At 43.8% G+C, this 22,504-nt stretch overlaps 1 protein-coding gene across 5 annotated transcripts in view; it reads left to right on the top strand.

Annotated features, from left to right (window-relative positions):
* The first annotated feature begins 969 nt into the window (after positions 1-969).
* The window catches only part of SLC5A1 (solute carrier family 5 member 1), a 44,038-nt gene continuing 22,503 nt past the window's right edge, over positions 970-22,504 (top strand). For all 5 annotated transcript variants that reach the window (XM_043972553.1, XM_043972562.1, XM_043972546.1 and 2 more), the window contains exons 1-4: positions 970-1,074; positions 13,641-13,746; positions 18,347-18,427; positions 19,726-19,946. In XM_043972553.1, coding sequence (XP_043828488.1) covers positions 979-1,074; positions 13,641-13,746; positions 18,347-18,427; positions 19,726-19,946 — 504 coding nt within the window. In that variant the 5' untranslated portion in view covers positions 970-978. The remainder of the gene's footprint in view (positions 1,075-13,640; positions 13,747-18,346; positions 18,428-19,725; positions 19,947-22,504) is intronic.

Here is a 22,504-nt window from a genome sequence, read left to right as displayed (position 1 = left end):
TATGCACACAAGTGTTTTTGGGAATGTGTGCAAGAGTTCCATGTATGTGCATATAATGTGGAAATGTGTGGGAGAGTGTCCCTACAAGTGGGGATGTGTGTGAATGTGTAGGTGTTTCTCCACAATTGTGTAAATGTGTGTATGTTTGTGTAAATGTGCACCTAAGCGCTGGTTTCAGAAGTTTTACATGTGTGTGAGAGATTCTGGGCATATGCTCGAAAGCTGGAGTGTAAATGTGTGAGATACAACTTTCCTTTCTCTCCCCAGCTGTATGGTTGTCCTTTCTCTTCTCTTACTAAATGTTTGGTTGCTCCACCTAGTTGTTTTACTTACCAGTTGTACTTGCCTCACCAACTACCTCCTCCTTTCCCTACATTCTACTCTTCAGGACCTTTCCCTCTAAATCCTTTTGCTCCTTTAGGTGGATCCCTCTGTCTCCTTTCATGTAAGTTGTTTTCCTTTGGTCTCTACTCCAGGTCTCTCAAATTTCTCTTTCCCAAGTTCGATCTCTGTTCTTCTTTGCAAGTCAATCCACCCTTGGATCACAATGTCCTTTTTCTGCTTATTCAGCTTAAGTTTTTCTTTCTGCTTTTGCTCCTCTCCCTGAAGCTGGAAGTGGTTATTGTGGGATTTGGGGAAATGTATGTGAAATACTTTGCTCTTCAGGGTTCCCAGGATTCAGAGTGGATTTCCATACATGCACTGATGAAAGAAACTTGTTTTTTTATTATATTATCTTTATCACACACACACACACATTATATTTCTCTTTAGGTAAGCAGGCCACTGGGAAACCTCAGTCTCAGACAAAAAAGTCAGAACTGACTCTCTCCCTGCCATGCCTAAATTAGGACGTGGGACCTCAGAATTATGGATTGATGCCACCTCCAATAAAGGGAATTTTCTATTTTTTTTAGATTTCTATGTGACCCTATCTAGTACTGATCAAATATCTTGCATGCATTACAGGTGGTGACAATGCCAGAATACCTGAGGAAGCGATTTGGTGGGAAGCGGATACAAATCTATCTGTCTGTCCTTTCTTTGTTCATTTATATTTTTACCAAGATCTCGGTGAGTTCCTCTTCCCTGACTATGCCATTTCAGTGAATGTCTTTGTTTTAGGCTAATTGTATCCCCTGGTTTATGGGAATTAAGCCACACACTGGTGGGGGCTCATGAGCTATATAATTTAGGAGTGAAGATTCATAGAGTTCTTTTGACCTGGGGCTAGTCCTAGGATCATCTATGATAACTACAGTCTTGTAGTATTTCCTTTTCCTCTACTCCCCTTCTTTTCCTTCCTCTCCTTCCCATCCCCCTTCCTTAATTCTTGAATACATTTCTAGAATACATTAAAGTTTACAAGGTCCTTTCTTCATTGACAACCCCATAATGGAAGAATTATTGTGCTTATCTTACTGTTGAAAAAACTGAGATGCAGGTGTCATGACTTCCCTGTACCTAATCCATTTCTTCAAGTGGACCATGAGCACCAATTACTCAGGAATGAGTGTGGGATCTGGGCCTCCAACTCAGGTGACCTGACTCCTACTATACCGTATTGTTACCTCTCCTCTAGGGAAGGGAAAAGAAAGAATTTTGCCCAGTGCTATGAACTTGGATTCAGCAAGATAAAAATATAAAATTCTGCCTTACAAGGAGAGGAGTTGAGAGATAGAATTTATCATTTATCCATCCATCCATCCATTTATTTATTCATTCATTATCTCCTTAGAATGTCATAGGCTAAAACTATAAATGGAGATGAAAAGGATTTCCACAAATGTATGGATATAGGATCTGTTCTTCTTCAGAATTTGAACAGGTCTGTGACTTTATGGATGTGAGGGTTTTCTCCAGTGATTCAGAAACCAGCCCCTCTCAGTCTCAGAGTTCAGAGGGCCCTTGGCAATCATCTAGTTCAAGCCTGTTATTTTTCCGATGAGAAAATGGAAGCCTAGAGCAACTGAATTGGCTTGCTTGAAACTACCCAACCAGTAAATAGGAGAGGCAGGATTTGAATCCAAGACCTTGGAGAACCCTGTCCCTTATTGTTGATTTAGGATGACCAAACAGGGGGCAAGGCAGCATTTGGGGCTATGAAAACAGTTGAGAGGTTTTCCTTTTGGGGCTAGAGACTGAAGCCTTGACATTTCATCGTCTTTTCACCTGCTTCTTCTGCTTTGGCCTCTGTACAAGCTCAATTCAATTCAATCTTATCCAATTCAATTCAATTAAATATTTACTAATGGCCTAATATGGGCACTAATCATAGGATCACACCTCTAAAAGTCAGTCAATAGTCAACAAACATTTATTAAGGTTCTAATATGTGCCAAGAATTTTGCTAAGAATTGGGGATATAAAAAGGACAAAAAACCCCCATGAATCCCTGCTCTCCAGAAGTTCCAGTCTAATGGGAGAGACTGCATGCATATATGGAAATATGGAAATCAATAGAGAAAGAAAGGAGAGAAACTAGATCTGGACTCAGAGCATTAGGGTTCAGATCTCTGTGCTGTGTGGCCTTAGCCAAGTTGCTTCCCCTCTCTGGGGCTCAGTGTCCCCACCTTTAAAATGAAAGGGTTGGATTCAATGGGCTTGGAGATCCCTTCCAGCGCGGATCTTCTATGAGGTAGCACGAGAACGGCCCTGGCTCGATCTGCTTACTGATGCGTGTGTAACAAGCACGTTGTAGGAGGGCAGCTGGGCTCAACCCTTCTCTGAAACCACCAAGTCCACAGTTCAGCTGGTGATGAGGGGCTGTGAGTCACAGTTGCCATGGCAGACCATTCTTTGCCCTCTGAGCCTGTGCTTGGGATAAGAATAGAAATTAACCTAAAAGTACTGGCCTTTCTCACCTCCCTCCTTCCAACCCCTTTCTTCTGGTTACTGATTAAGCTGGTCGCCCTGGAGCACCTCGAACCACCTGTAGGGCTAGCCCAGGCTTGGATGTTGGTAAAGACTATCTGGATGCACATGGGTTTGTCCTCTGGGTTTGATGAAGACTGGGATGCTAATGGTGCCATCCTCAAGGTGGTTGGTGTGGGTGACTGCCCTCCTAGTGGGATTTCACACAATGTCACATTCTCTGAGTTGTGAGGACCCTTAGAGACATCTAGTCCAACCCGTATCTAAACAATAATCCCCTCTACTATACTCCTGACAACTGGTCACCCAGCCCTTGTTGCCTCCCAGCGCAGCCATATTTTAAAAAATAGTATTTTATTGGGGGCGGCTAGGTGGCGCAGTGGATAAAGCACCGGCCCTGCATTCTGGAGTACCTGAGTTCAAATCTGGCCTCAGACACTTGACATTTACTAGCTGTGTGACCCTGGGCAAGTCACTTAACCCCCATTGCCCTGCCAAAAAAAAAATAGTATTTTATTTCCCCCGAATCATATGTAATTTTTATCATTCATTTAAATTATTTTATTTTTTTTCAAATTACATGTAAAGATATATTTTTTTTGAGTTCCAAATTTTTCTCCTACCCTCCCTTCCCTCTCCTTTCCTGAGGTCAGCTAGCAATCTGATATAGGTTGTACATTACAATCATCTTAAACACATTTTCACATTAGTCATGTTATAAGAGAAGGATCAGAACAGAAAGGAAAAAACATGCAAGAATAAACAAGAAAAAATAACAAGAAAGCAACAACAAAAGTGAAAAAAGTATGCTTCAATCTGCATTCAGATTCCAGTTTTTTTTTTTTCTGGATGTGAAGAGCATTTTCTATGATAAGTCTTTTGGCACATCTTGGATTATTGTATTGCTGAAAAGAGCTGATTCTATCAGCTGATCATCACACAATGTTGTTGATACTGTGTACAATGTTCTCCTGGTTCTGCTCATCTCACTCAGCATCAATTCATGTAAGTTCTTCCAGGTTTCTCTGAAATCCACCTGCTCATTGTTTCTTACAGCACAATAGTATTCCATTACATTCATATACCACAACTTGTTTAGCCCTTCCCCAATTGATGGGCATCCCCTGAATTTCCAATTCTTTGCCGCCACAAAACAGAGCAGTTATAAATATTTTTGTACTTGTGGGTCATTTTCCCTTGTTTATTATCTCTTTGGGATACAGACCTAGTAGTGGTATTGCTGGGTCAAAGGGTATGCACAGTTTTAAAGCCTTTTGGGCATGGTTCCAAATTGCTCTTCAGAATGGTTGGATCAGTTCACAGCTCCACCAACAGTTTTAGCATTCTTTTTTTTGTTTTTGTTTTTGAATGAGTCATTTTAAAATAATTAAACACATAAAAATGTACTACTTGATATATGTCTCCGTGAACTTTTTGTGAAATTCTGATTGAAGGGTATCATGTACAAATCTTTTGTCCCTTTTCAGCTCATGGACTCCTTTGGCAGTTTTTGAGTGTGTGTGCAACAAAAATTTATTTAGTTTTTTTCCAGTTACATGTAAGGGTAGTTTTAGCATTCATTTTTACAAGATTTAGAGTTCCAGATTTTTCTCCCTCCCTACCTCCCCTCCCCTCTTAAAATGGTAAGTAATCACACACACACACACACACACACACACACACACACACATCCAGGGCAGCCACTTTTAGACAGTTCTTATTGCCAGGAAGTCTATCCTGGTTTTTTTGTTCAGTAAATTTTCAGTAGTGTACGACTCTCTGTGACCCAATTTGGGGTTTTCTTGGCAGAGATACTTGAAGGGTTTACCATTTCCTTCTCTAGCTCATTTTACAGATGAGGAAACTGAGGGAAACAGGGTGAAGGGACTTGTCCAAGGTCACATAGCTAGGAAGTGTCTGAGGTCAGATTTGAACTCAGGAACATGAGTTTTTCTGCCTCAATTTCTAGTACTCGGTGCACTCTGGCCCCCCTAACTGTCCAGCCTATCCTTCTTCCTTCTCTGCTCTTGGTTTCTCTCTCTGTAGCCGAGCAGAACAAAGCTAGTTTCTCTTTCACAAGATAGGCCTTCAAGTGCTTGAAGGAGCTATCATTTCTGCCCATGCCTGAGTCTTCTCTTTTCCAAGCTAATCACCCTCACCTTCTTCAATCAGTCCTCATGGTTTGGACTTGATATCCTTCACTATTCTGCTTACCCCCCTCTGGCTCCTCTTCATGGGATCCAGGGGACCCACAAAAGCACCCCTTCCATGATTACTATCAGAGCCTGAAATTTCATGGACAGGGCTAGAGTTCTGGACATTACTTCTCCTTTATGGGCCTCAATTTCCCTTTTCTGTAAGATGAAAGAGTTGGACTCAATCCTTGGGACCCACTTTTGTCTCTAAATTCTTTAAAAATCTTATTTGTATTTATTATTTTAAAAAAGAATACATTTATTTCGCAATATATTTCTTCTCCCACCCAGAGAACCATCTCTTATCAAAAAAAGAATAAAAAATAAAGAGAAAATTCATCAATAAAACCAACCAAGCTGTCAAGTGTGTCCGACACTGTATTCTGTGCTCTATACCTATAGCTCCCCACCTCTACAGAGAAGGGAGGAAGAGTCAGTTCTGAATTCTATGGCTGAGTGATCCCAGCTCAATATCAATGTTCCAGATAAAAAGGAGGGGGGGGTAGAGAGAGAGGGGGGGGTGAAGAGAGGATAGGGGAGGGGAGAGAGAGATTGGATAGAGACAGAGACAGTGAGAAAATGAATAGGAGGACCTTGGCTACCCAAAGGAGTGGGGAAGTTAGGGGACAGGGACACAGAAAGAAAAGGCTGATGTCCCCCCAAAGTGAATTTTGATGCCCTGCTCTGGAGGGCTGGGTTTTAATTCTAGGAGATATGTTTTATGCAGGACATGGATAAGATGGTAAGGCTGCAGAGGAAGGAAGCCAAGATGATGGAGGGGCTTAGCATCATGCCAGATGAGGATCATTGAAACAAACTGGGCATATTCAGCCTGGAGAAGACTCAGGACAGTACGGGAAAGCTGCTTCTAAGTATTTGATGTCAGATCCAAGAGGGATTAAGCTGTTGCTGCTTGGCCCCTGGGGACAGAGGTAGGAACATCAAGTAGGAGTTAGGGAGGCAGATTTAGGCTTGATGGAAAGGGAAACTTCTAGATAATCAGCCCTAGCATGGGCTGCCTCAGGAGGTTATGGGAGGATTTCCAGAGCATGCTGGATGCCTACTTGTCAGGGTTGTTGTAGAAAGGATTTTTTTCTGTTCAGGCCCGGATTGGACTAGATGGAGTCTGAGGTTCCTGGTGGGCCCCTGAGATTCTACAAGGGGCATTGGACAACCCATATCTGAAGAGCAGCCCCCTCTATAGCATCCTTTTCAAGTGGCCATCTTGTTTTTGAAACATCTGCAACAATGGGGCGCTCACTACCTCCTTAGGAAGTCCTTTCTGTCTTAGGAGGGTTAGGAATCCCCATTTTTTTCATCAGAAGAATAACATGAGTGAATCAAGAAAATAAGATACTTACATCCCACCCAGGCCAAGGTTGAGTGTTTTTTAGATGAAGAATGAGGAAGCAACAGGTTTTTTCTGATCCCCTTTTCTTCTTTCTTTTCTCCTTTCATGGATGGGTCAGACTTCATAGCCACCAAGGTCTCTTCCAACTCTCCAATACTGTGAATCTGTGGTCCATTTGGGAAGATTTATTGGAAGATTTATGGCATCTCAGGCAGTGTCTGCCTAGTGAGAGAGTTGGGGACTTGGTTGGCTGGTGAAAGGTAGGGGGTCACAGCCCGAATGACCAGATAAGGAAACTGAGGCAGACAGGGTTAAGTGACTTCCCCAAGGTCACAAGCTAGTAAATGTCTAAGGCCAGATTTGAACTCAAGAAGATGAGTCTTCCTCACTCCAGTACTTTATCCACAGCATCACCTAGCTGCCCACATCAACCATATGATATTATTATTATTACTTTATTATGGATGAAAAGACTGAGGCTCAGAGATGAGAAAGGACTTGTCTAGGGTCACACAGCTACTAAGTATCAGAGGTAGAATTAGAATGCAGGTCTTCTTGATTCCTGGTCTGGCCTTCTGTTCACTATGGCACACTGCCTCCTGGGTGTGGCTGCCCAGTATGCAGACATTCCTGTTCTTTGAAGTGTTTATCCTATATCTGTAATGTTCTTAAAATATTGCTTTGTTTGCCCCTGGGAAGTATGGCATAAACTAAATGCTTAGCATGGTTCCTGGCACATAAGAGATACTTAATAAATGTTTATTGATTGACTTATTGACTAAATCCCTGAATTGTCCCAGCTTTCCCAGGAAACATTCACACGAGTGGGTTCTTTCCATAGACCTGGGGGCACAGGTCAATGATGATTCAGCCTATAATTTTATCAATTGCATGTGATGTTCAAATGGCACTAGTGGGGCTTCCTACAACTGTTATCAGCAATCATAGCCACTATAAACTTTTACAATGTCCATAGTGAACACTTTGAGTCCTCAAGAGCCTTGACTCTTAAGCTATTCATTCATCCTCTGCCTGGGCTAAAGAGATGACTATAGGAATGACAGCTTTGGATTCCATAACTCAATTTCCCAAATACAATGGGAGAGCTATGGCTGAATAGCAATTTATCTGAAAAAGATCTGAGGGTATGAGTAGATCACAAGTGAAATTTAAGTTAATAGTGATATGGCTACCTCCCAAAAGCTAATGTGACTGTAGGTTTTATTAAGAGAGGCAGAGTGTACCTACCCAGTATTCTATCCTCATCAGAACATATTTGGGGGGCTGTGTTTGTTCTGGGTGACATATTTCAGGAAGGACATTGATAGACTAGAAAGGATTCACAGGAGGGAAGCTAGGAGAATGAAGGCATGTAGGATCATGCTTGGAGAGACTCAGACACACTAGCTGTCTTGAAAGACAGTTGATAGACTCATATAGAAGAAGGATTAGGTTTGTACTCTCTGACCTCGAAAGGCAGAATTGGGAGCATTGGAAAAAGTCTCAAAGAGAGGAATTTAGGCTTGATATTAGAAAACACTATCATTTTGAGGTATTTGAAAGTGCAGTGAACTACCTTGGAGGGGTAGTGAGCTCCCTGTCACTGAAAGTCTTCAATCAGAGACTGGATGGCCACTTGTTAAGGATGATGGAGAGGGGATTTCTCTTCAAGACAAGTATTGGGGGTAGATGGCTCCTCAGGTTTCTTTCTGTGATTCTGGGATCATATTTTTTCAGATGTGGAAATTAGGGTCCAGAAGACTTGAAACTACCCGCATCTTTGTGGGTCTGTAAGGGAGCAGACTAATCTTGTCTAAGTTTAGAGGAGAAGAAGGAGGGACTAGAACCAGAGGAAAGTTGGAAGAAGATATCTTATAGAGGAAGAATTTCTAAAATTGGAGCTGTCCAGGATGAGGTTCCTTGGATATCTCTTGGTCACTAGAACTGTTCAGTAGCAGGTGGGTGGGACATCAAACTAGATGCTCCCTGAGTTCTTTTTCAACCCTGAGATCCTATGAGTCTAATGTGTTATGGGAAGAAATCCTACATCATGATGATTGGTTGAAAGGACTGGCAATGTTTATGCTGGAGAAGAGAAGAGAAGAGAAGAGAAGAGAAGAGAAGAGAAGAGAAGAAGGTGGGATCAGTCAGAATGCAACAGTTGTCTTAAAGTATTTGAAGGGCTGCTATGGGGAAAGATGGATTGGACTTGGTCTGTTTGGTCCCAAAGGGCAGAATCAGGAGCAACTGGGGAAGACATTGTTGAGGTAGGCTTTGTCTTGGTGTCAGGAAAAACTTTTTAACACAGTTGTTCAAAAGAGAAATGGGCTGCCCCAGTGTAAAGGGTTGGGGTAGTGATTGTGAGCTTCCCCAAACCAAGACCTTCATGTAAAGGCTGGTGACCACTTTCCGGGGATGTTGTAGATGAATTTTTTTTTTTTTTTAGATTGGGTGGGTTGGTTGAACTAGTTGGTTTCCAAGTCTCCTTTTATTTCTGAGATTCTGTGAAATGAGTATATCTCCAGTCAACATGTAGCAAATTTATCATTGAATTAAGAAATGACTTAGTTGAGAAACAGGTGGCAGACCATCAGAGGCTAAAAGACATGTGAAAAACTCTCCTTCCTGGAATATTCAGTTCCCTTAGGGCATCATGACATATCTTGGCTAGAATTCTTAAGGAGAAAAATCTCAGTCTGCAGGGGTGGCGGTGATAATAGCAATGTAGTAGAAAGATCTTTGCTTATGGACTTAGAGGCTCTGGGTTTGAATTCTGGTTCTGCCACCTCCTCTCTGTGTGACTTTGTACAAGTCCTTTCCCTTCCTTGGGGCTCAGTTTCTTCCTCTATTAAAATGAAGAGGGAAGGGGTTGGAAAACCAATTATACAAAGGCAGGAGGCTGGACTTCACCTTTTAATTCCCTTCCAGCTCTTACTGGAATCGTTTCCCAACGCCACTCATTGCCCTCTGTGTATTTTGAATACTGGGAAGTCCAAGGTCAGATGCTGTCCTTGGAGCACACAGTGTGAGTCAAGGAAGGAAGAATTTGTTCCCGGGTTCCCCAAGTCACAAGAGGGAGAGGTTCTTCTTAGAACAAATTATTGACTCCTATCAGCAAAAGATAGAGCCTTCTGAAGACAGTGTATCCCTGAGGCTCCCACTCCCTGCGTGGGTATTTATAAGAGCTGGGAGGCACCTGTTGGTGATTAGAGACTCCAGGAAAAAAATGAAAGGGAAAGCCCAAGCTGGAGATACACTAAGTCCTCCTAAAACTTTAACAATGAACAACTTGGCAACAAGCCGCTCAGCACTCTGGTGTAGTAGCTCTGTTATTGTTTTAAGCTGATGTTTCCCTTATTGATTAATTTAGGAAATCAACAACAGAGGCAATTAAGGACATTCCATGCTCAGCACTCCGCCATAATGGGGAGTTGTAGGTGTGTGTGTGTGTGTGTGTGTGTGTGTGTGTGTTATGCTACAAAAAAACTGAGATCACTGCACTTTGGGGGCAGAGTCTTGGAAGGGATGGTCCTCAGCAACCCAAGGGTGGCAGAGGAAAGATGAGATCTCTTGTCTTTCCAGTTCACTACAGTGAGTGGGGGATACTTAGTCTACTCCATGCCAATTCAACAAACATTCACTATGTGTGACACCCCATGTTCAAGCCTGGGGAGGCAAAGATGAACCACAATGCATTGGGCTCCTAGGATCGTCAGTTTCAAGCTGGAAGAAACATTAGGGGTCAGCCAGTGCCTTAAGGGGCAGTTTTATTCCCACACAGAGAGGGGATGCTAAATATTAAAGAATCATCATCCATTGAGAGGCGGTTCAGAAGCCTTGCTTGGATCCTTGCAGTGGGGTGCTCACTAACCCTTTTATATTTCACCTTCAGTGAATTCAGTCGATAAATGCCAAGTGGCCCCTGCTTTCTGGTGTGTTTTCCCTTTGTGGGAGACTCTTTTACCCTAGTGTTCAGACTGATGCTGCTGCCTCTGCCTTTACAACTGCTTTGATAATCCATACCCCACTGCTTGTGGACCTGGGAAGGGGGAAGATGCCAGTTACCTTTCAAGGTCTATTAAAGCCTTCTGCTAAAGGAAAGGAGGCACAAACAGGAGGTATTGGCTTGTCTGGGAGGCCATGGGTTCCCAGGCCAGCCTGGGGGAGGGCAGGGTATCTCTGCCCCATGGCTCTCTGGAATTCATAGTCATCCTTATGCCTCAAGGCTGGAGAGGAGGGCAAGGACTGAATGTTAATGACCACAGATAGAGCAAAAAATTAAATGAATCATCATGACTGATATGAGAAGCGCCACCCTCCCATGCATCCCCAAGGGATTTCTAGCTATTGTGGGTATTTATATGTGGACACTTTCCCTTGATAGAATGTAGGCTCCCTGAGGGCAGAGACTATCCCACATTTGCTTTTGTTTCTCCAGTGCCTAGCACAAGGCTTGGTACATGGTTGGTGCTTAATAAATGCTGGTGATTAACTGATCTGTGACTCATACACAGATAAATATGGTAAAACGTGGGGCAGATAGATGGCACCATAGTGCATAGAGTGCTGGCCCGAGTCAGGAAGACTCCTCTTCCTGTGTTGAAATCTGGTTCAGACACTTTCTCTCTGTGTGACCCTGGGCAAGTCACTTAATCGTGTTTGCCTCAGTTTTCTCATTTGTCAAATGAGCTGGAGAAGGAAATGGCAAACGCTCCAGTATCTTTGCCAAGAAAACCCCTAATGGGGTCATGAAGGGTCAGACACATCTGAAAATGACTGAACAACAAAAGGTACAAAGGAGAAAGTCTGACAAAGTCCTTTAGGACAACTGAGAAAGACAGCGGGAATGAGAGTGAGAGAGAGAAGAGAGGAGTGAGAGTGAGGAGAGAGAAAGAGGGAGGGAGGGAGGGGGAGAGAGAGACAGAGAGACAGAGAGAGAGTGAGTTATTTCTTTGAGGGATTGGCAACTGAGCTGGGGCCTTGATTGAAAAGAATGATTTCAACAGAAGTTGAAAGATTGAATGAATTTATCAGGTGCTTACTATGTGCCAAACACTGCACTAAGTGCTGGGGGTAAAAATCATCACAGGGAGCTAGTTTGTGTTTTCACAAACACATAAAGATGGCTCAGGTATAGAGTGGATGGAAAGGCACAGCCTGGCAGATAAAAACATTTAGTTTGGAGAAGAGAGGACTCTGAGTGATGCTGCTGGTGGGGCTGCCTGAGAGCTGCTTTCAAGCATTTGGAGCATTACCTTGTAGAAGCAAGAAAGGTCTTCTGTTTGGCCCCAGAGGGCAGAAGCAGGACCTTTAGATGAATGTTGCAAAGACATGGATTTCACCTAGTTATCGGGGACTGTTTCTCAGCAATGAGAGTTGTCTATAGTAGAATGAGCTGGCTTAGAAGGTAGTGAGTTCCCTATCACTGGGGTCTTCAAGCACATGCTTCCCATGATCTAGATTCCATTATCAGGCAAAAAATTGTACTTGATGACCCAAGGCAGCTTCCAGCTCTGCTAGGTGATAATTCTGTGAAGACATATCAAATCATTGAGTGAGATGAGCAGAACCAGAAGAACATTGTACACACACAACATTATGTGTTGATCAACTGTGATAGATTAGATTCTTCTCACCAATACAATGGTACAAGAAAGTTCCAAAGGACTCATCATGGAAAAAGTTCTCCAAATCTAGGAAAAAAAAAGAACTGTGGAATATGGATGCTGATTGAACCATGCTATTTCTTTTGTTTTTATTTTTTGAGGTTTTTCCTTTTTGTTTTGATTCTTCTCTTATAACATGACTAATACAGAAATAGGTTTAATGTATATATATAAAAAACCCATATCGGATTACCTGCTGTCTAGGGGAGGGGGGGAGGGAGGGAGAAAAATTTGAAATTGGAAATCTTATAAAAACAAAAGTTGAAAACTATCTTTACATGTAACTGGAAAATAATAAAATACTTTTATTAAAAAAAATGTAATCATGACATCTTAGCTAAGGAGCAGGTGGGGGTGCATTGTTGATTTGTGGGGGTAGAGAAGAAATGACCTGAAACCTTAGGGGGCTCTATAATCAATCATCCCAGTTCCACAGGTGCACTTGAGTGATTCCTGGCAACACCTGGGTCCCAGGAATGAGAGCCATCTTTTCTTTCTTTTTCTTTTCTTTTTTTTTGAGGGGCAATGAGGGTTAAGTGATTTGCTCAGGGTCACACAGCTAGTAAGTGTCAAGTGTTTAGGGCTGGATTTCAGCTCAGGTCCTCCTGAATCCAGGGCTGGTGCTTTATCCACTGAACCCCTTAGCTGCCCAAGAGCCATCTTTTCAACAAGCATTTATGAAAGACCTGTGATGAGCCAAGTACTGTTCTAGATGCTAAGGACATAAAGAACAAGATGAGATTGTTCCTGCCCTCAGAATACTCACTTTATGCTGAGGTGTACAACTTGTATACTCCAACTTGTTCCTAAGTATGAGGACAAGAATATAGCCTGGATTAACGATTTCATTGGCCTAGGGACCTCCTGGATGAGGAAACTCCGGACCAATGCAAATCAGTGTGCCCTCCCCAACTTATAAGAGAAGAGAATTGGCTATTATTCTCTTTTTTTGTTTTTTTTTTCCCCAGGGCAATGAGGGTTAAGTGACTTGCCCAAGGTCACACAGCTAGTAAGTGTCAAGTATCTGAGGCCAGATTTGAACTCAGGTCCTTCTGAATCCAGGGCTGGTGGTTCATCCACTTTGTCACCTAGCTGCCCCCAAACCGGCTATCATTCTGAAAGATAAGTGATTTACCCAGGGTCACACAGTCAGGATGTCAGAGGAGGACACAAAGCCAGGTCTTCCTGGCTGCTACCTAACATTGTTTCTCATATACAAAATAGAGATGATTACTTGGGGGAGTCGAGGGAGGCGCTATGCAGGTGGGAGGATGCACCCAAGCTATCTCAACTCAGTTGGAGGCAGTGTGAGCAGAGAGAATGGTGAGGATGAGAGAGATGGTGTGGAGGGGGAGCCAACAAAGCTTGATGACAGACTAGGTGACAACAGAGAAGGAAGATCCCAGGAGAACCCTGAGGGGGTGAGCGTGGGCGCCTGGGAAAAAATGGTAGCTCCATCAAGTGAAATGGATGAGTCTGGTGTTGGGATGGCGCCAAAATACTGGGAGTTCTTTTGTGTATATGTTCACTCTAATGGTCCTTTCTCTTTTTCAGGCTGATATTTTCTCAGGAGCCATATTCATTAATTTGGCCTTGGGGCTCAACTTGTACCTGGCCATCTTTCTCCTCCTGGTTATCACGGGCATTTATACCATCACAGGTGAGACATGGGGAGGAGGAGGAGTTGCAGCCTAGGAGTTGGCTGTGTGTGACCAGCTCCATGCCAGGCATTTAGGAGAGCCATAGAGGAGTGGGAGACACACTTTCTGTTCTTAATGAGCAAGGGCTGGTTGGAAAGAGAAAGCTTACCTCTAAAAAGTCATTAGGCACTGACATAAGACAAGGCCTAAGCTGAATGTCTGGAAGGTACCCAGAGGCCACGTGCCTAAAGGCAGTGAAGGAAGAGGTAACTGTGGACTGGGGAAACTAGAATGAGACAGCAAGCCTGGATGAGACCGGCATTGGCCAAGTTTACCTGGTGTCAGAAGCAGATGCCAGGTAGCAATCAGCAAAGATCACGGCCAACATTTATATGGCACCTCAAAGTTTTCAGAGCATCTTACAATTGTTATATTATTTCTAGAAAACCCTGGAAGGTGGGTGCTCTCATCACCCCCATTTTACAGATGATTAATTATTATTATTATTATTATTATTATTATTATTATTATTTTTTTTGCATGGAGCAATGAGGGTTAAGTGACTTTCCCAGGGTCACATAGCTAGTAAGTGTCAAGTGTCTGAGGCCCGATTTGAATTCAGGTCCTTCTGAATCCAGGGCCGGTGCCTTATCCAATGTGCCACCTAGCTGCCCCCAGGTGATTAATTATTAATGAGTTAATAACCATAATATTTAATTAATTAATTACTTTTTTGGTGAGGCAACTGGGGTTAAGTGACTTGCCCAGGGTCACACAGCTAGTGTCAAGTGTCTGAGGTTGGATAGGATGTGAGATATAAACTCCAAGCCCAATGCTCTCTCCATGGTACCACTCCTGGCTCTGTCACTTTCATTTGTAACCTGGGGCTGGGCACTTCTGAATCTCAGAACTCCCACCATTGGGCCAGTCAACGAGTATTTATTAAGTATATATTACTAGAATTGGCAGCCAGGGATCCAGAGGAAGGCAAAAAATAGTGCTTGCCCTCAAGGAGCTCACAGTCTAAGGAGAGGGATGACACACAAATAAAGAAGGGCATACAAGTTTTACCCAGTGCAAATGGGAGGTAATCTCAGAGGGGAAGGCATGAGCAGTTAGGAGATCCAAGACAAGCCTCCTGCAGAAGGTGGGATTTGAGCTGTCTTGAAGGAGGCCAGGAGATGAGAGGAGGAGGGAGGGCACTTCAGACAGGGGACAGAGCCAGTGCAAAGGCCCAAAGATGGGAGATGGAGTGTTGTGTTTGAGGAATAGCCTGTAAACCAATGCAGCTGGATCACCAAGAGTTCAGAGGTATGAGAAGACTGGGAAGGTGAAACAACCTGTCAGACAAAGGATTCTATATTTGATACTGGAGGCTACAGAGCATCTAGATTTTACTGAAGAGGAGGGGATGACGTGGTCATACCGTTAGTAGTCGAATGGAGGGTGGGTGGGATGGGCAGAGGCTCTCCCAACCCCCAGCAGCTATTGCAGTAGTCTAGGTGTGAGATGATGAGGGTCTGCACCAGGGTGGGGACAGTGTCAGAGGAGAGGGGGATAAATGTCAAAGATGTGGGTATAGAAATGACAAGATTGGATGACAGATCGAATCTGGGGGACGTATGAGAGTGAGGAGTGAGGATGACCCTGAGGTTGGGAGCCTCAGTGACTAGGAGAAAGGGGGTGTCCTCATCAGTATTAGGGAAGTTTGGATTTGGCCGGAACAGAATGCGCTCAGTTTGGGGCATGTTGAGTTTGAGCTGACTGTGGGACATCCAGTTTGAGATGGGTAATAGACACTTGGTGGCATGGGGCTCTGGAGATTAGAGTTGGATATAGTGACCTAGGAAGCATTGGCACAGAGGTGATCATGGAACCCATGGAAACAGATGACCAAAGGAGATCATAGGAGAATCAGATTGTCCAGAATGGAGCCTTGGGGGCTCCCACTGTTAGTGGGAATGACCTGGATGAAGATTCAGCAAAGGAGATAGACAAGGAGCAGTGTCCCATGTGGAAGGGGCCACTGAGTTGAATCCAGACTTTAATTGGATCCCCTCTATGCCATCTAACCCTTGTTAGGTGTAGGGGGAAGGGAGATTCGCTACATTCTAAGGCAACCTGTTCAGCAGTTAGTTATACCCTGAGTTTCCTCATCTTGTGAAATGAGCTGGAGAAGAAAATGGCAAACCTCCACTGTCTTTGCCTTGAAGACCCCAAATGGGCCATGAAGAGGTGGACATGACTGACATGGTTAAACAACAACAACAACTAATAATAATAACAACAACAGCATCCGATCTCTGCTTAAAGAATTTCTTTTGGGGGAGGGGAAGGGAGATTTACTACATTCTAAGCAACCTGTTCATCGTTCAGTCATATCCTTAGTTTACCCATCTATAAAATGAGACTGAGTGGAAAGAATGTTGGATTTATAGTTAGAGGAACTGGGTCCAAATTTTGCCTTTAACTCTTTTTTTTTTTTTTTTTGGTGAGACAATTGGGGTTAAGTGACTTGCCCAGGGTCACACAGCCAGTAAGTGTTAAGCGTCTGAGGCTGGATTTGAACTCAGGTACTCAACTCCAGGGCCGGTACTCTATCCACTGCGCCACCTAGCTGCCCCTGCCTTTAACTATTAGTAGTTGTGTGACCTTGGGCAAGTCACTCAATATTTCTGGACCTCACTTTCCTCATTTGACAAATGTGGGGTTGGGCCAGATAGCCTTTAAGGTCCCCTTGACATAAGATCTATGCTCCTGTATGAGCCCTTTGATCCCATAGATGGACAATGGTCCCTGATCAACAGACGAATCTTATCACTTTGTTTACACATGAGCTCCCTCTTGTGGCCAAGCCGTTAATGCAGTCTTTCCTTCAAAGAGTGGTGGGTTGCCTGGAGGCAAGCATGGTGGTGGTGGTGAGGGAGAGCTGAGGAACCCTCTAGAATAGATCCAATTTCCTTATTCTCTGCCCCCCACACCAGTGGTCTTGAAGCCTTTTCTAGGGGAAAGCAGAAGCTGAGGGGTTAGAAGGATAGTGAACTAATCAGACAGAGGCCATCTAGTCCAATCCACAAAATTTACAAAGGAGGAAACTGAGGTGGAAGGGAAGGGACTCACCCAAGGTCACACAGGTAATGTTAGAGGTGATATGAGGAACTGAGGCATTGAGAGGATAAGTGAATCACCCTAGGTCACTGGGTAGCACATGGCATAATTAGAATTTGAAGCCAGGCCCTCTGATTGCAGTAAGGGTTGTCTCCACTGTCCCCCATTGCTTCCAGGTTTTCCCATCAGTGTTTGGTCTGGTGTATTTTTTTAGATCTGTTTGGAGTTTTACTGAGAGAGGTTTAGTTAGTTCTATGGATTCCAACTTCTCCACCATCTTGGCTTTGCCTCCATCTGTGTTGCTTCCAATCTATCTTTCTATCTTTCTATTTATCTATCTATCTATCTATCTATCTATCTATCTATCTATCTATCTATCTATCTATCTATCTATCTATCTATCTATCTATCTATCTATTTATCTGTATGTATGTATGTATATATGTATGTATATATGGGGGGGAGAGTCCTGATCTATGATTTAATTGATGTAGGGGATTCCCAGTATGGATGGAAACTATCTTCACTAAAGCAGATGCAGGTCAGACTGGTTTGTACCTTGCACCTTTAAAGAGTTGCCTTGGGTACTGAGAGGTTAAGTGATTTGCCTACTGTCACACAGCTAATAATAATGACAGCTAACATTTACATTGCACTTGCTAGGTGCCTGACTGTGTTAAGTGCTTTACAATTATTATCTCATTTGAAATTCACCAGTACCCTAGAAGGGAGGTGCTATTATTATCCACATTTTATAGTGGAGGAAACTGAGGCCAATAGAGGCTAAGTGACTTGTCCAGGATCATACAGCTAGTAAATGTCTGAGGCTGGATTTGAATTTAGGTCTTTCTGACTCCATACTGGGTGCTCCAACCACTGCACCACCTAGCTACCTAGCATGTGTCAGACAGATTCTGCAGCTCCCTCTCTGGCTGTTATGCCATCATAATGATGACTCTAATTTATGTGGCTCTTTAAGGTTTGCTAAGTGTTTTCTCTACCATATCTCATTTATAAAATAGATATATCAATAGCACCAACCTCCCAGTGTTGTTGTGAAGATCAAATGAGATAATATTTGTCAAGTGCCTAGTATAGTGCCTGGCACACAGCATCTTCCTCTTCTTCTCCTCTTTCTTCTTCTTCTTCTTCTTCTTCTTCTTCTTCTTCTTCTTCTTCTTCTTCTTCTTCTTCCTCCTCCTCCTCTTCTCCTTCTCCTCCTACTTCTTATTTTTCTTCTTCTTCTTCTTCCCTGACTCTACTTATTTGTTCATTTCCATTGTCTCCAAACTTGTCCCTAATAGCCAAGGGGACACTGATTTGATCCTCAGAACAACCCTGTGAAGTAGGTGCTATTATTCTCTCCATTTTAGAGATGAAGAGACTGAGGTGAAAACCAGGGTTACACAGCTGGCTTTGATATGATTTGTGGAGGTTGTCCTGACTCCAAGACCAGGGCTCTAGGAAAAAGTCCTCTGATGGGGTTTAATTTTATTTCCTTCTGCTCAACAGGGGGCCTGGCTGCTGTGATCTATACAGACGCCTTACAGACTGCGATCATGATGGTGGGGTCTATAATCCTGACAGCCTTTGGTAAGTGAGGTTGGAGAAGGTTTCAGGGGGAGGGAAATCCTGAACACACTGGTCACTTATGAATTGGGATTTGTATGTGGGGACAGACTGAAGATAGAGTAGGGCAAGATGGGCTGTGGGACTCATGATCTTGTGGGTTTGATCCCTCGGCAGGCTACTTGTCCCCTAGGGACACAAAGAGTGAGACAAGGGAATGGGATGGTTCAGTGTTCCCTTCTCAGAAAAAAACAACAAGAAAGAAACTTCAGAAGTACACATCCCGGGGGCGGCTAGGTGGCGCAGTGGATAAAGCACCGGCCATGGATTCAGGAGTACCTGAGTTCAAATCCGGCCTCAGACACTTGACACTTACTAGCTGTGTGACCCTGGGCGAGTCACTTAACCCCCATTGCCCTGCAAAAAAAAAAAAAAAAAAAGAAGTACACATCCCTTTTAATGCCAAGAAGGAAGATGACCTCGTCTTTTATATACAAAACTGAGTGAATAATTAGTCATGTAGGGACAGAGACACCTTTTCTCATGGTTGAAGTTTGGGTCATCAGGGCTCAGGATGGGACTAGTCCAGAGAACAGCCTAGATTTTCCTGTTGTCAGAACCTCAGTTGGAAAGGCCCCTCCAAGTCACCTAGTCCAACTGGGTCCTGACCAAGGTTCTCCCTCCATGGAATAAGTGGTCATCCAGGCTTTACTGGGAGAACTCCAGCAAGGGGGAGATTCGCTGCCTCCCAAGATGGTCTGTCCCACTCTGGGACAGTGCTTTAAATACTATTTTTTTAAAAAATCAAGCCTAAATTTGCCTCCCCAGCTTCTACCCACTGCTTTTAGCTCAGCCCTGTGACTCCAAGAAGAATAAGTTGAACCCTTTCTCCATGATAAGATCACTTGTTACATCCTGCCATGAGTCTCACTAAACTTCCCCATTTCCTACCACCTGGGCTCATATGGCATGTTTCCCCAACTCTCTCCCCATTCTGGTTGCCCTCCCTTGGATCCTTTCCTGTTTACCAAGGTCTTCCCTAAATGTAGGCACCCTCTCCTCACCAGAGACCTACAGAACTTTGAATGCCAGTGCTGAAAGGAGGCCTAAAAGACAATGCAATTCAATCCTACAGATAGGGAAACTGAGGCCCAGTGAGGTTAGAAGATTTGCCCATTCAGGACTGAAGCTCAGGTTTCCCATAGTTTTGCCTATTATCTGTGTTCTGCTCAAGTTCCCTTTCCTCTTTGGTATTCCTTGGATGTTAATGGATTGCTGTGGGGGGCTGACTGCTCACCAGAGTTTTGTGATTTTTTCTTAAGCCTTTAATGAGATTGGGGGCTATGATGCCTTTGTGGAAAAGTACATGAATGCTATTCCAAGCAAAGTCTCCGGCGACAACATCACCATCAGCGCCACATGCTACACCCCAAGGGCAGACTCCTTTCACATCTTTCGTGATCCCATAACTGGGGACATCCCCTGGCCAGGTCTTATCTTCGGCTTGGGCATCCTAGCCTTGTGGTATTGGTGCACTGATCAGGTAAGAGGCTCCAGTGAGTGAGTGTGTGTGTGTGTGTGTGTGTGTGTGAGTGTGTGTGTGAGTGTGAGTGTGTGTGTGAGTGAGTGTGTGTGTGAGTGTGTGTGTGTGAGTGAGTGAGTGTGTGTGTGTGTGTGTGTGTGTGTGTGTTTCAATGCTGCCCAGCCAATGGCTTGGTTGGGGATCTCTTAGCAAGCTGCATTCTGGGCCCTCTCCCAAGACTCCTGCAATGGCCCAGATCAGTATGAAAGTCAGTGGCTCCGTCCTGATTTCTTTCCCTGGTGGACAATAGTAGGACCACAGGGTTTAAGTCTAGAAAGGGATATCAAGGTCACCGAGTCGAACCCCCTCATTTTACAAATGAGGAAACTGAGGCTGAGTGGGGTTCTCTGATTTGCCCAGGTTCACATAGTGACTGTCTGAGGTGGGATTTGAACCCAGGTCTTTCTGACTGAGTCTGGTTCTCCCTCATGCTACGTTGCCTCTCACCATTGTTCTCCTATTAAAACACATACTCTGTATATTCAAACAGTGTGCATTTTTACAGCTTCAGTTGCAATGTGATATCAATTATTAATTATTGTTTGAGAATGTCAGGTTTATAATGGGAAAAACAAATCATCAAAAGAATTGAGATTCCCTTAAGGGGAAGTATGGGATAATCTAGTAGTCCTCAAACTTTTTGGTCCCTGGAACCCATTAGTGTCTTCAAAATGATTGAGCCCCACAACGAGAGCTTTTGTTTCCATGGGTTATGTCTGTCAATATTTGCGAGATTAGGAATTGAAACACCCTAGTATTATTATAAATATAGTTTTGACCCCAAGGACCCCCCCCAGAAGGATGTCAGAGTTTTCCAGGGGTCCCCAGCCCACACTTTGAGAAACACTGGTTTAATGAATAGAGTGCTGGGTTTGGAGTCAGGAAGAGCAGAGTTCAGTCCTGCTTCAGACACTACCTGGGTGACTTTGGGCTCCTGTAAAAGGAGGGGATGGGTCTCAATGGATTCTGAGGTTCCTTCCAGCTCTGGAGTTAGACTCCTAAGGTCTCATGGAACAGAGCCTAAGAGCTGTGGCGATGGTGATGGTCTGAGCAGCAATCAATCAATCAATCAATCAATCAATTAGCATTTATTTATTGAGGTAGATGCTGGAGACAGAAAGGGATCAGTCCCTGACCTCAGGGAGCTTACATTCTGAGACAGATAATATGTATCTATGTAGGGACATACATAACCTAGACAGTCAGCTAATCAGCAAGCATTTGTTAAGTGGTGCCCATCCCTGTCCTGAGTTTCTTTCTCCCCACTCCAGCCCATCCTCCACTCAACTGTGAAATCAAAAAGTGCAGGTCTGAACATGTCAATATGCTACACTGTCTCCCTATGACCTGCAGGATCAAACATAAGGTCCTCTGTTTGGCATTCAAGGCCTTTCATAACTTGTCCTCATCTTTCTAGTCTTCCTATGCCTTTCACTCCCCTCATCCACATATTCCTCTATCCATGGGCACTGATTTGCAACAAGTCCCTCCATCTCCAGACTCCAGGTATTTTCCTTGGCTGTGCCCCATGCCTGGAATACTCTCACTCCTTGTCTCCACCTCCTGCATTCCCTGGCTTCCTTCAACTCCCTGCAAATATCCCACCTGTTACAAGAAGCCTTTCTGACTCTCCTTGAAGATTATTCCCTTCCCTTTGTGGATTATTTCCCTATTCCCCATTTCCCTATTTTTATCTTGCTTGTCCAGAGTCATCTGCATGTGGTTTCCATAACTCATTGAGAACAAGTAAGGTTTTTTTAAAAAGCCTTTTTTTTTTTGCATCCCCAAAGCTTATCATTTAATATTTGCTTAATTAATGCTTATTAAGTAGACTTTACTACTTATGGACACTTAACAGAGAGAGCCTGGTACAGTGACTAGAGAGCCACTCTCCATGTCAGGAAGACAAGTGCTTAAGCCCAACACTACCATGGACTGACTGGGTGACTGGGCACTTTTCAGGGCAACAGGCAAGGAGTAGAGTTGTGTTGGCAGAAGAGAATTCCCTACATTGGTTCCTATTTTGTGCCAGGCACTGAACTAGGAACTGGGGCTGCAAGGACCAACAAATGGAAACACACCCTGCCCTCAAGGAGCTTACATTCTTCTTATTTTCTTTTTTTTAAAGAATAAAATGGTCTTGGGGGGCAGTTAGGTGGCATACCGGCCCTGGATTCAGGAGGACCTGATTTCAAATCTGGCCTCAGGCCCTTGACACTTATTAGTTGTGTGACCATGGGCAAGTCACTTAACCATCATTCACGCGTGGCGAGCACACACACACACACACACACACACACACACACACACACACACACAGGAAAACAAATAATAAAACGGTCTTTTACTTGGGTGCTTAGAGAAAGTGACCAAGAGGGAAATCAAAGACTTCACCTTAAGGGGATGAGGTGTCTTAGAGACATGGTTCTCTGGGAAAACTTTCTCTAACTGAAGGGAGGTCAAAGCCTTTATAAAGGATGGGTGAGGGGGGACAGGACTGATGGGGTATCCACCTGACT

The sequence above is a fragment of the Dromiciops gliroides genome, chromosome 1, assembly GCF_019393635.1.
Source record: "Dromiciops gliroides isolate mDroGli1 chromosome 1, mDroGli1.pri, whole genome shotgun sequence".
Taxonomy (NCBI): domain Eukaryota; kingdom Metazoa; phylum Chordata; class Mammalia; order Microbiotheria; family Microbiotheriidae; genus Dromiciops; species Dromiciops gliroides.
Note: the sequence above shows the minus strand (reverse complement) of the source record. Positions and strands in the feature narration are given on the sequence as shown.